The sequence below is a fragment of the Rhinolophus hipposideros genome (genome assembly GCF_964194185.1).
Source record: "Rhinolophus hipposideros genome assembly, chromosome: X".
Lineage (NCBI taxonomy): Eukaryota > Metazoa > Chordata > Mammalia > Chiroptera > Rhinolophidae > Rhinolophus > Rhinolophus hipposideros.
This window is the reverse complement of record NC_138046.1, coordinates 91533713-91549007: the sequence shown is the minus strand read 5'-3', so window position 1 is coordinate 91549007 and position 15295 is coordinate 91533713. Positions and strand designations below refer to the sequence as shown.

The following is a 15295-nucleotide window of genomic DNA, read 5'->3' as shown; positions in this document are numbered from 1 at the left end:
ATTTCAGGGTGTTGGAGGGCCCATGGGGATGTAAGCGCTTTATGTAGTCTAGCTTCCGAAAATGGAGCAAAGGTCAACAACAGTTGTGGTTTGGGTATAAGCACTTCTGGGATGCAAGCAATCAAAGAACATAAAAAGATACCTTTTCCATAGAATATTCTGATTTTTTTTTAAATTTCAACTAACAATATCCACATATATAGACACATATAATGTTTTAACCTTAAAAATACAATCAAGTATTAGGAAGCCTGTCATATTAAAAATTATTTTAATACACTAAAATATATTTCTGTAATGTTTTTAAAGACTGATTTTCTCAAAGAATTAAAATTATTGTTTAAGAAAAGACAAAACTAATGTATGGTGACAAATTAGAACAGCAATTGCCCTTTGGTGGGGGATTGACTGGAAAGGGGGACAAGGGAACTTTCTGGGGTGATGGAAATATTCTATATCTTGATTTTCATGTTGATTACTAAATTGTACACATTTTTCAAAACTTGATCTGTATCCTTAACATTTTTACATGAGTCTGTTAATTATATCTCAACCAAAATAACTGTCTTTTCACTGAAAATTCATATTGGCATATCCTTCTTATTCAGCCAAAGATTTTTGTGAAGGTAAAAGGGAAGAAATATATTCGTGGTTTATTTTGCTCAAAAGCTTTAGATATTGAGGATTTGAAAGGTCATAGAAACAGAAGCAGAGCTAATGGAAAACTTCCCAATCAGCCCAGAACCACTGCCTGGGCTCTGTCTCCCAACCCAGCAACCACAAGCTCTGCAGTCTTCTTAGTGCAACTCTTCTCTATTTGCATGTTCTCAGCCCTTGGAGCAAAAGTACCCCCATTCTATCTGATGCAGCCAAACAGGATCGTTATATAAGGAAGTGCTCAGTGGCAAGGGAGATTACATTGTGTTATGTAATCTGATTTGGAAATTCTCAAATTTGTTTATCTGTCCAGGGCAGTCTAGGTGCAGACTTGCCCCAACACAGTGGGAGACATGATGGCTTTCCAAAGGCTCTTCAGTCTTATCTTTGATCTTTAAATGAAGGAATGGGACTTCTACTTTCATCAATTGAAAAATATTCCTTTGGTATTATAACTCCTCTAAGAAATGCATTATTGATTACATACCATTGGGGTTATTTTCAGTTTACATTAAACTGTTTAATTTTAACTTTAAATTTCAAGACAGCAAACACTGGAGAAGTAAAAGCATTAAAATCAATATAAAAGCCTCATATTAAATTCCTAATTTTCCACAGATTTCTATATTTATTGAAGAGCTTTCTCCCTGAGGGAATAAACGCTAAAATGATTCTCCCAATCTGAAAGGAAATTACTTAAAACATTTCTTGGCTGTTCTTGGTATTTATTCTTGATTCCTGGCACAAAAGATTATTTTTATTACAAACCTAGGAAATTGCACAGTGCTCTATATATTTCATATAATGCATCATCATTCACAATAACCATCATAAAATACTGTTAGTGAATGAGTGCAGCCATATGCAAAGGGTGGTAATTCATATGGATCCATTTCTTTTAGGTTCTCTCTGCTAGCTCTAAAAACTGTTTTTATCTAGGGCATTTGGAAAAATAAAAATGAACCCAAACCATAAATCTTCTTGCACACCAATACACACAGATATTTCACCTTAGATATTCCAGGATCAACAATATATATTTCTCGGGAGGGTTGTATGCCTACAACATTGAAGAATAATTCTGATGGGGCTAGGAGGCAGGAATGATCCTACATTCAGCTTTTAACAAGAGATCAAAACAAGGAGAATTTTATTCTCAATTTTACATTATCTTTCTGCAAAAAAATGAATTACAAATCTAGAAACAATAAAAATGAGATTAAACTTATCTATAGGATAGAAATGAAAACAGTTGTTATCACTTGGTGAGAAGAGGGATTGATTGGAAAAAGGATTGAGGGAACTTTCTGGAGGGGTGGTGACTGAAACTTTCTATATCTTGATTTGGGTGTGGATTACATGGGTATGTGCATTTGTTAAGACTCACCCAACTGTATACTTAATTTCTGTGTATTTTACTATGTATAATCATACTTCAATAAAAAGAGAAAAAGAAAACAAATGACAATGAAAACCAGGGTACAAATGAGATTTGAGTTCAAGTCCCAGCAAGAAGATTCGCTAGTTAGTGATCTTGCACATGACATTTGCCCTTTTGGGTGTTCAGATTCTTCTATAAAACAAAATTTGGGCTCAGGGATAATTAAAAAAATCTTTTTCAGAAAGAAAATAATACTACTACTAACACTGATTCTTTCCTCCCTACACTAACTGGGGTCAAACTTTGAAAACAATCATCCTTTCATAATGGGGTATATTGAAATCATACTCTTCTCACTCCTCCAGAACATCTCTGCATCTGATGCCACCATAAGGGGAACTGGGAGTCCCGAGAAAAAAGGAAAAAGGTAAAAGGTGTACTGAGGGCTTGGCTCACTAAATCAATAGTACAGAAGCAAAGATTTCTCCAGAGTTAGGCAACTAAATGGGAAAAGACAAGCCGGGTAAATGTGGGCCCAACTCTTACACTGTCAGTGACCACAAAACCGACTGTGGGCTCTTAGAAATGGTCCTATGTGGGCAGCTCACTGAGAACTCCTAAGGTCTGGAAGGAAAACTCTCCATGGAGAGAAGTGAGAGCAGGGGCAGTGAGTGAAGCCAAAAGGAGAAGGCAACTCCAGTGACTATGGCCTCAAAAGTTCTCTCACATTTGCATCAGAAGTAACAGTACACTCTACTGACTCTCTGAAGGGATTATCATTCTGAAGATAAAAACTCACGAATGTATCAACTTCTAACCTTTCTCCATATCTTCAGGTAAGGATCTTCTGGACACTGTGCTGGAGGGTTTAATTTAACTCCTATTTATTTCAAAAAGTTTTTTGTGAATGCATCACAGTCATAAATCTTGAATGTTCGGCCATAAAAGACAATGTCTATGTTGATATTGAAATGATACACAGTATAAAACTGATAATCATGAGGAGGTGGAAGAGAAACCCGATGACGCCGGATAAAAGTCCCTATGGCATAAATAAAATAAAGCTGTTTCATCATGAGGCTAAACAAGGAAGAAGTCACAGCATAACTCTAACAGCCCTGAATGCTTTCTGACAACAGTGACTTGGCAAAGAGCTGTTTCATGGAGGCAGCATTAGTATGTTCAAACTCTGAGGGTACCACAAGGAGCTGAGACTTCTGAGGTCAAGACTTATTTGACCAGACTTGCATGTTATTAGAGTTCCCTAAGGGGTACTGGAGAAGTACTTTAGTAATCCATAAATACTAGGATAGTAGGGAAGAAGGGCATAAACAGAGTGACCTAATGTGCCAGACACTGCTACCATGTATTTTCCCAAACAAATAGGAATGCTTTCACACAATAGCACTCAAAGTGAACACACTAAACAAGGCACTAAGACCCCAAAGAAGAGTGCACACAAAAATGCATACTCTTGGCTCAAAAATAAATAAATAAGCTTCAATATGGTAGGTGCCAACAGCTACCATGTATTTTCCCAGACAAACAGGAACACTTTCACAAAACAGCACTCAATGTGAGCACACTAAAACAAGGCACTAAGATCCCAAAGAAGAGTGCTCACAAAAATGCATACCCTTGGCTCAAAAATAAATAAAAGCTTCAATACGGTAGGTGCCAACACCATGATTTATAATTTCTATAAGCATGAATGACTTTATGCTGATTTGAAGCTTTGTGGAATCTTCTTTCCTCTACCACCCTCTCCTCCCTCTTTCTTCTTAATACATAAAAACAAATACAGAGAGAGAGCCAAAATGAGGAAACAAAGAAATATGTTCCAAATGAAAGAACAGGAGAAAATCCCAGAAAAACAACTAAATGAAACGGAGGCAAGCAATTTACCAGATAGAGTTCAAAACACTGGTTATAAGGATGCTCAAGGAACTTACTGAGAATTCAACAAACAAATAGTAAGCATTAAAAAAAATGACATGGAAAACATAAAAAAGAATCAGTCAAAAATGAAGAATACAATGACTGAAATGAAGAATAAAGTAGCAAGAATCAACAAAAGACTAGAAGAAGCAGAGTATCGAATCAACAATTTTAAAAATAAGTTAGGAAAAAAACACCCAATACGAACAGCAAAGAGAAAAAAGAATCAAAAAATGAGGATAGTTTAAGGGGCCTCTGGGACAACATGAAGCATAACAACATTTGCATCATAGGGGCACCAGAAGGAGAACAGAGAGAGCAAGGGATTGAGAACCAATGTGAAAAATTAATGACTGAAAACTTCCCTAAGCTGACAAAGGAAATAGACGTACAACCCCAGGAAATGCAGAGAGTTCCAAACAAGATGAAACCAATGAGGCCCACTCCACGACATACCATAATTGAAATACTAAATGCTAAAGACAAAGAAAGAATCTTAAAAGCAGCAGGAAAAAAGGCAGTTAGTTACCTACAAGGAAACTCCCACAAAACTGTCAGCTGATTTCTCAACAGAAACTTGGCAGGCAGGAAGAGACTGGAACAAAATATTCAAAGGGATGAAAACCAAAGACCTACAACCAAGACTATTCTACACAGCAAGGCTATCATTGAAAATTGAAGGAGAGATAAAGAGCTTCCTGAACTAAAAAAAGCTAAAGCAGTTCATTGCCACCAAACCAGTATAACAAGAAATGTTAAAGGGACTTCTTTAAGAAGAAGGGGGAAAATAAAGAACATAAATAAGAATAATAACTATGTACCTATCAGTAATCACTTTAAATATAAATGGATTAAAAACTCCAATCAAAAGATAGCTGGATAAGAAACAATGGATAAGAAAACAAGATACATGTGCTGTCTACAAGAGGCCCACTTCAGATTGAAACACACAGACTGAAAGCGAAGGCACTGAAAAAGATATTTCATGCAAATAGAAATAAAAAAAAAAGCTGGGGTACCAATACTTATGTCAGACAAAATAGATTTTAAAGCAAAGAGACAAAAAAGGACATTTCTTAATGATAAAGAAATCAATCCCAAAAGAGAATATAACCCTTGTAAACATTTATGCACCCAACATAGGAGCACTGAAATACATAAAGCAAATATTAACCAACATAAAGGGAGAAAGTGACAGTAATAGAGTCATAGTAGAGGACTTTAACACCCTCCCCATTGACATCAAGGGATAGATCTTCCAGACGCAAAATCAACAAGGAAACAGTGGCCTTAAATGACTAGGCCAGATGGATTTAATTGATAGTTTTAGAGCATTTTGCCCCAAAGCAGCAGAACATACATTCTTTTCAAGTGCAGATGGAACATTTTCCAACACAGATCATCTGTTAGGCCACAAAACAAGTCTCAATGAATTTAAGAAGACTGAAATCATATCAAGCATCTTCTCCGACCACAAGGGTATGAAACTAGAAATCAATTACAAAAAAAAAACTGAAAAATACACAAACATATGGAGGCTACATATTACAAAACAATGAATGGGTTAACAATGAGATCAAGCAAGAAATCAAAAGATATCATGAGACAAATGAAAAGGAAAATACAACAACCCCAAATCTATGGAGCATAGCAAAAGCAGTCCTAAGAGGGAAATTCATAGCAATGCAAGCCTACCTCAAGAAACAAGAAAAATCTCAAATAAATAGTCAAATTTTACAACTAAGAGAACTGGGAAAATGAACAGCAAACAAAACCCAAAATGAGTAGAAGGAATGAAATAATAAATATCAGAGTAGAAATAAAATCTAAAAAAATACAAAAGATCAATGAAACCAAAAGCTCGTTCTTTGAAGGAGAAAACAAAACTGATGAAACTTTACCCAGACCCACCCAGGAAAAAAGAGAGAAGTCAGATAAAAAAAATCAGGAATGAAAGAAGAGAAGTGACAATGGACATCACAGAAATACAAAGGAGTATAAAAAAATACTAAGAAAAATTATATGCCAACAAATTGGAATATCTGGAAAAAATGGATCAATTCCTATGAATATACAAACTTCCAAGGCTGAATCAAGAAGAAACAGAAAATCTGAACAGATCAAACTACTAATGAAACCAAATCAGTAATTAACAAGCTCCCAACATACAAAACTCCTGCACCAGATGGCTTCACATATGAATTTTACCAAACATTCAAAGAAGAATTAACACCTATCCACCTCAAACCATTCCAAAAAATTCAAGAGGAAGGAAGGCTCCCATACTTATTTCATGAGGCCAGCATTACTCTGATTCCAAAACCAGACAAAGATATCACAAAAAAATTATACACCAATATACCTGATGAAAATAGATGCAAAAATCCTCCACAAAATATAAGCAAAATGAATTCGGCAGATCATAACCCATGGTCAAGTGTGATTTATTCCTGGAATGCAAGGTTGGTCCAATATCCACAAATGAGTTAACAAGATTACACTACATAAACAAAATGAAAGACAAAAATCATATTATCATATCAATAGATGCAGAAAAAGTGTTTGACAAAATCCTGCATCCATTTTATGATACAAACACTTAGTAAAGGGGGACTAGAGGGAAGATATCTCAACATAATAAAGGCCACATATGACAAACCCAGAACTCAACGAAAAAAAGCTAAAAGCATTCTCCTTAAGATCATGAACAACACAACGATGTCCACTTTCATCATTTTTATGTCACACACTATTAGAAGTCCTAGCCACAACAATCAGACAAGAAAAAGAAATAAAAGGCATCCAAACTGGAAAAGAAATCAAACTGTCATCATTTGCAGATGACACTATAAATACATACAGAGAACCTCAAAGATTCCACCACAAAACTATTCCAACGGATAAATTCAGTAAAGTAGCAGGATATAAAATAAACATTTAGAAATTGGTTGCATTTTTATATACCAATAATGTATTATCAGAAAGAGAAATTAAGAAAACAATTCCATTTACATCTGTATCTATCTATCTATCTATCTATCTATCTATCTAGATAATACCTATGAATAAATTTAACCAAGGAGGTAAAAGACCAGTACTCAGAAAACAATAAGATACTGAAGAAAGAAATTAAAGAAGATACAAATAAATTGAAGCATACATCATGCTCATAAATAGGAAGAATTAACATCATTAAAATGTCCACACTACCCAAAGCAATCTACAGATTCAACGCAATCTCTATCAAAATCCACTGGCATTTTTCACAAAACTAGAACATATAATCCTAAAATTTATATGGAACCACAAAAGACCCCAAATAATTTTTGAAAAAGAAGAACAAAGGTGGAGGTATCATGCTACCTAGTATCAAACTATACTATAAGGCCATAATACTCAAAACAGCATGGTACTAGAATAAAAACAGACACATAGATCAATGGAACAGAATAGAGAGCCCAGAAACAAACCCATGCCTATACGGTCAATTAATCTATGACAAAGGAGGCAAAACTATAAAATGGGGTAAAGATAGTCTTGTCAATAAATGGTGCAGGGAAAACTGGACAGATACATGCAAAAATATGAAACTGGATCATTTTCTTACACTACATACAAGAATAAACTCAAATGGATTAAAGACTTAAATATAAGACCCAAAACCATAAAACTTCTGGAAGAAAACATAGGCGGTAAACTCTCTGACATTGCTTTTAAGGATATTTTTTCTGCTCTTTCTCCTCGGGCAAGGAAAAAAACAAAACAATAAATAAATGGGACTACCTAAAAAGTTTTTGCACAACAAAGGAAACCAACAAAACAAAAAGATGGCCTACTGAATGGGAGAAGATATTCATCAACGATACATTTGCGAAGGAGGTAATATTCAAAATTTGTCAAAATAAAAAACTCATGCAACTGAACACCAGAAAAACAAAAAATCCAATTAAAAAATGGGCAGAGGACCTGAATAGACATTTCTCCAAACAGGACATACAGTAGTCAACAGACATATGAAAAGATGCTCAATGTCACTAATCATCAGAGAAATGCAAATTAAAACCACAATGAGATATACTCTCACACCTCTCAGAATAGCCATCATCAATAAATCAACAAACAAGTGTTGGCGAGGATGTGGAGAAAAGGGAACCCTCGTGCACTGTCAGAAGGACTGCAAATTGGTGCAGCCAGTATGGAAAATAGTATGGAGATTCCTCAAAAAATTAAAAATAGAACTACCTTAAGACCCAGCAGTCCCACTTCTGAGTATTTATCTGAAGAAACTGAAAATATGTAATTTGAAAAGTTGTATGCATCTCTACATTCACTGCAGCATTAGTTACAATAATGAAGATATGGAAGCAACATATGTGTCCATCAGTAGACAACTGGATAAAGAAGATGTGGTACATATACACAATGGAATATTACTCAGACATAAAAAAAGAATGAAATCTTACCATTTACAACAACATAGATAGAACTGGAGGGTATTATGCTAACTGAAATAAGTCAGACAGAGATAGACAAATACCATTTGACCTCACTTATATGTGGAATCTAAAAACAAAATAAACAAACAAGACGGAAACAGACTCATGGGTACAGAGAACAAATTGATGTTTGCCAGATGGGAAGGGGCTTGGTGGGCTGAGTGAAAAGGGTGAAGGGATTCAGAAGTACAAATTGGCTGTCACAAAATAGTCATGGTAATATAAAGTACAGCATAGGAAATATAGTCAATAATATTGTAATTACTATGTATAGCGCCAAGTGGGTACTAGACTAATTGGGGGGAATGACTTCGTAAATTATATAAATGTCTAACCACTATGTTATACACCTGAAACTAATATAAAATAATATTGAGTATCAACTGTAATTGAAAAATAAAAAATGAAAATTTTAAAATGAAAAAATAAAAGGAGAAAAGATAAGCAAACTGATGGTCTAATGGCTCAAGTAAAATTGGTTTGTGTGAACTCTGTATGGAACTATTTTAGTATAAAAATGTCAAGCAATCTTCTTCATAGTTTATATAGCACTGTAAATGGAATCTTTTACCAACATCTAGAAATACTTATTAATTATTCATTCCTACTCATTAGGGAACAGTTAATGAATATCTTTATGTGCCAGGAACTGTGTTGAGCACTGTTCCATTATTCTACTAATTGTCTTTTCACTCTGTTGAGGGTAAATTAACTAAAATCATTTCCATCTTATTTTCTTTGTAGCAACTTTTAATTACTTGTTACATTAAATTAAAATAATAAAATTATAAAATTAGAACCGGCCTAGAATATTTTCACATATACTACATAAAAGATATAATTTTAATGCAAAAAAAATTACACTTCAATTAGCCTTTAATTCATGCCACTGAAAACAGTATGCAAATTACTTACTCATTCAAGATTAGACATTTAAAACAAATTGCATACTTACACATCTATAAAAGCATGAGCATTTCAGGTATTTTCAGGAATCATTATGTATATCTTTAAAAATACTTCTTTGTGACAATTTATAAAATATTTACGATTTAATCAATAGCCAGGAACTTCTTCAGAAACTCCATCTATCATTTGTGCTTCATTATAAAAATTCAAATAAGCAAGTTAGTGCTGATTTCTGTTCTACAAGACACTAAATAGGAATGTTACATTTTTCTAGTTGGGAAGAACTGGCCCACCCACTGAGCTTTTAAATAATAATCATTATCATATTGCAGATTAGTGCAGCCACTATGGAAAACAGTATGGAGGTATCTCAGGAATCTGAAAATGGAACTACCCTATGATCCAGTAATTCCACTCCTAGGCATCTACCCGGAGAAATCCAAAACTACAATTCAAAAATCTGTATGCACTCCTATGTTTATTGCAGCACTTTACACAATAGCCAAGATATGGAAACAACCGAAATGCCCATCGGTAGATGACTGGATTAAGAAGCTGTGGTACATTTATACAATGGAGTATTACGCAGCCATAAAGAAGAAAGAAATCTTATCATTTGCAGCAACATGGATGGATCTAGAGAACATTATGTTAAGTGAAATAAGTCAGAAAGAGAAAGACAAATACCATATGATCTCGCTTATATATGGAATCTAAAGAAAAGACTATGTGAATAAACTAATCAGAAACAGTTTTGGGGACACAAAGGAAAAACCGAGAGTTGTTAGATGGGTGTGGGGGGGGGTTGGGGATAAGGGGAATGGTGAAGGGATTTGGAAGCAGCTGGTAACCACAAGATGGCCTCAGGGTTTTTTTGAAAATTAATTTGGGGAAGGTATTCAATAATGTTGTAAAGATTTTGTTGGGTATCCGATGGACATGCGTCCTATTTGGGAGACCACCTCAGGGATACTGTGGATACCTGATCATGGCATTGTACACCAGAAGCTAAACATTAATGAATGCCAACTATAATTTTATATATATAATGTGATGGTTCAGTGTGAGGTCGGAGGGATAGTGGATGGGGGGAGGGGGGTTCACAGTGTGAGGGATATAAATGATGAACGTCTAAGTATTACCTTGTCTTGTACACCTGAAACTAATAATTAAAAAAAAAAATCATTATCATAATCATCATAGCCTTAGGATATGCTTTCATATATATTATCTCGTTTAATCTTCAATAATCCTACGAGGCAGATAAAGCATTAATATAAATATTCAGTTTATGGATGAGAAAACCAAAACTCAGAGTGGTTAAGTAACCAGCCCAAGGTCACACCCTAACAAATGGCAGAAAAAGCTCTTGAACCTGGGTTTTCAAGCTAAGAAGCAAATATTATTACTTTCCACAGTTTGCACTGAACTGCATCTCAGGGTCATACAACCACAAATTGCTTCAGTGGAGGAGAGGTGGGAGTGTTACAGGCAAAATAGGACAGAAGTAGGGAGAAGAGCTGCCAGCCATCATGAAAAGGAAAGAAATGACGAAGATGCTCTACCAAAAGAATAGACTCTGTCTTCTATAAGGGCAAATTTCTGGAGAGGGCCCATTTGTCAGTTGCAGCAATCCCCCTCCAGAAACACCACCACTGCACTGCCTGTCCCCTCCAACTCCCTTAGGATCCTGCATATCCCAGACACCTAAACTCTTCCTCATCTTAGCTCCCACACTGCTCTCACTAGATGGTTCTCAGAAAACGCCAGAGAAGGTCTTTGTGGTATCGAAAAAAGAGTCCTGACCATTCATGGGTTGGAAAGAGAAGATTATTTTTTTATCAAAATGGCAGCGTGAAGTGAGCCTCTGTAAAGCTGCCCTGGAATTTGAAACTAATCAAACAACAATAACTCCACAAAGGACTCCTTGCACAGCAGACAGGAAGGACGAACAGGCCCACTACTGAATTCACGTATAAGTAGGTGAATCGTAAGAGCGGGTGAGGTGGAGGGGAGAAGTGCGGAGACAGAACCGCACGGGCGCAGGACGCAGACCTACTCAGTGCTCTGAGCTCGCTGCATCCCGGAACTACCACAGCTGCAGGAGAGGGAAGAACTCGGACTGCTAGGGCTCCGCTTATTCTACAGTCCCACAGGGCTGAGGGCAGCATATAACACACCTGAACCCAACGCTCATGGCAGAGGCCTCAGAGACGACTGAAGGAAGAAGTCTGAAAACGGTTTAATCCCTCACTGTCGAGCAGAGAACAGAAGCCTTAGGCACTGAGACTAGCCGCCCCCTCCCTACCCTCCCAGAGCTCACCCCGCCCCCACCTGCCCAGTGCTAGAAGCTAAACAGCAGCAGTGTCAGATCAAAAGAACAGAATATTTGCTGCTCTAAGAACTGTGGACTGCAAACAGAGATTCGCAGCCCAACTAGTTCAGTCCAAGGGGAGGGAGCTGTGGAGGCGGGACTGGCTGTGGTGGTGGTCGCCGCCATTGCTCTGGGCCACCTCTCACAACTCACCCCACCCCTGGCACCACCTATCTGGACGGGTCCCTGCAGGAGTAAACAGAACTGCTGAAATATACGAGCTCTGAATCTGGTGCAGAAAGAGCTTTGGAACTTCAAAAGCTCTCAGCATCCCCACACAGACATTGCGCCCTATGACTCAGGCGAACTATTAACAGAGGAGAAGCCCATCTCACAGGGAATCCCCCCATTGCGTGAGAAGCTGGAATAGTGCAGAGAAAACATAGCACTACCGTGTGAGAGAGAAAAAAAGGCTGCAGTCGGAGAGAAAATAAAACATTCTACCAACAAGTACTGGAAAACAAAAGAAAGACCTCTTCCTATCAACCTGTTGCAGAAGCCACTCCTGTAGATGTCTAGGAAGAGAAATAATAAATCAGTAATTGCCACGAATAACCAAGGAAACAAGACAGCTCAGAAACAAAGTGAAAAGTCTCCAGAAAAGGAACTTAAAGATATGGAAATATGTGACTTAAATGACAGAGAATTGAAGATTGCAGTTCTGAAAAAACTCAACGAGATGCAAGAAAACACAGAAAGGCAGTTTAATGAACTCAGAAACACAAAGAACAACAGGAGCATTTTACGAAAGAGATTGAAATTTTAAAAAAGAACGAAATGGAATTTCTGGAGATTATGAACTCAATAGAAGAAATTAAGAATAAAAAAAACAGCTTAAGTAGTAGAGTTGACCAGATGAAGGAAAGAATCATTGACATCGAAGATAGAAACCTGGAAATTACACAGATGGAAGAAGACAGAGACTTGAGACTTAAAGAAATGAAAGAACTCTACAAGAACTTTCTGACTCCATCAGAAAGAGCAATATAAGAATAATGGGTATTCAAGAAGGAGAAGAAAGAGAGAAGGGAACAGAGATATATTCAAACAAATTGTCGATGAGAACTTCTCAAACTTGTGGACAGAACTGGATCCTCGAATCCAAGAAGAAAATAGAACACCTAACTACCTTATTCCCAACAGGCCTTCTCCAAAGCACATCATATTGAAGCTGTTTAAAATCTACGACAAAGAAAGAATCCTCAACGCAGCCAGGGAAAAGAAGACGGTAACCTACAAAGGAAAGCCCATTAGATTATCATCAGGTTTTTCAGCAGAAACTCTACAACCCAGGAGGGAGTGGAACCAAATATTCAAACTATTGAAAGAGAGAAATTATGAGCCAAGAATAATATATCCAGCAAAGATCTCCTTTAGATATAAAGGAGGAATAAAGACCTTTGCAGACATACAGAAGGTGAGGGAATTTTCTCATACACGACCTGCACTACATGAAATACTAAAGGAGGCTATTCGACCACCATCAACAGGGACAATTTGTGTCAACCAAAACATCAAACGGGGGAGAGTAAAGGCGTGAACCGGAATATGAGAATGGAGAAAGTAAGCGTGCTGAAGAAAATGGAATACTCTATATATCAAACTTTCTTTTACATAAACTTAAAGGTAACCACTCAAAAAAAAATCCAGAACTGAAATACATACTGTAATAAAGAAGAAACAGAGGGAAACTTCAAAGAACACCACCATAAAATATAATAGACAACAACAAAAAGGCAAAGAAACAATGGAGACACAGCCTTACATGAAAACTAAAGATAGAATGACAGGAAATCCTCACATATCAATAATCACCCTAAATATAAATGGACTGAACTCACCAATAAAAAGGCACAGAGTAGCAGATTGGATCAAAAAACTAAATCCAACCATATGTTGTCTCCAAGAGACACATCTCAGCTACAAGGACAAACATAGACTCAAAGTGAAAGGGTGGAAATTGACACTCCAAGCAAATGATATCCAGAGAAAATAAGGTGTAGCCATAAAGACATCAGATGAAACAGACTTCAGGGTGAAAAAGTAATAAGAGACAAAGACGGACATTTCATAATGGTATAGGGGACTATACAGCAAGAAGACATAACAGTCATCAATATTTATGCCCCCAATCAGGGAGCACCAAAATATACCAAGCAACTACTAACAGAACTAAAGGGAGAAGTTGACCAAAATACAATTATACTAGGGGACTTAAATACATCATTGACAGCTATGGATAGATCATCCAAACAGAAAATAAATTAACGAAATAGCAGCACTAAATGACACATTAGATGAAATGGACATAATTGACATATATAGAGCACTTCATCCTAAAACATCACACTATACATTCCTTGCTAGTGTACACAGAACATTCTCAACGATAGACCATATACTGGGACATAAAATCAGCCTCAGCAATTTGAAGACGATTGAAATCACACGAAGCATATTCTATGATCACAAGGCTTTGAAATTGGATATCAACTGCAAAAAGAAAGCAGGAAAAAACACAAATACATGGAGATTAAACAACATACATTTAAAGAATGACTGGGTCAAAGAAGAAATTAGAAAAAAGATCAAAAGATACATAGAAACAAATGACAATGAAAATACATCCTACCAAAATTTATGGGATGCAGCGAAAGCAGTTTTAAGAGGGAAATTTATATCATTACAGGCCTATCCCAAGAAACAAGAAAAATCCCAAATAAACAACCTTATGTTACACCTTAAAGAACTAGAAAAAGAAGAACAAGTGAAACCCAAGGTCAGCAAAAGGAAGGAAACAAAAATCAGAGGAGAACTAAATGATTATACCAATTGATGTACAAAAACCATCTGACAAGATACAACATCCATTTATGATTAAAACACTTAAAATAGGTATGGAAGGAAAATACCTTAACATAATAAAGGCCATATATGACAAGCCCTCAGCAAATCTCATAATTAATGGTGTAAAATTGCAGGCCTTTGCTCTACATTCAGGAACACGACAGGGCTGACCCCTATCACCTCTGCTTTTCAACATAGTGTTGGAAGTCCTTGCCAGAGCAATCAGGCAAGAGAAAGAAACAAAAGGCATCCAAATTGGGAATGAAGAAGTTAAATTATCACTCTTTGCAGATAACATGATGCTATATATGGAAAACCCTAAAGACTCCACCAAAAAGCTATTAGAAACATGCAACGAATACAGTGAAGTTGCTGGTACAAAATCAACAAAAGTCCATTGCATTCCTATATACTAACAATGAAATCTTAGAAAAAGAAGTACAAAAAACAATTCCCTTTGCAATTGCAGCAAAAAAGAATGAAATACCTAGGAATATAGTTAACCAAGGATGTGAAAGACCTATGGGTTGAAAACTGTAAGACATTTTTGAAACAAATTGAAGAAGACACAAAGAAATGGAAAGACATTCTGTGCTCATGGATTGGAAGAATCAACATAGTTAAAATGGCCATATTACCCAAAGCAATATACAGATTTAATGCAATCCCCATCAAAATCCCAATGGCATTTTT

At 36.3% G+C, this 15295-nt stretch overlaps 1 protein-coding gene across 1 annotated transcript in view; it reads right to left on the bottom strand.

The window, feature by feature from the left end:
- The window catches only part of EFHC2 (EF-hand domain containing 2), a gene marked incomplete at its 5' end in the record, with an annotated part of 271873 nt that overhangs the window by 151399 nt on the left and 105179 nt on the right, over window positions 1–15295 (bottom strand). The window contains 3 exon segments of the mRNA XM_081043040.1: window positions 2–52; window positions 2857–2922; window positions 2926–3080. Coding sequence (XP_080899166.1) covers window positions 2–52; window positions 2857–2922; window positions 2926–3080 — 272 coding nt within the window.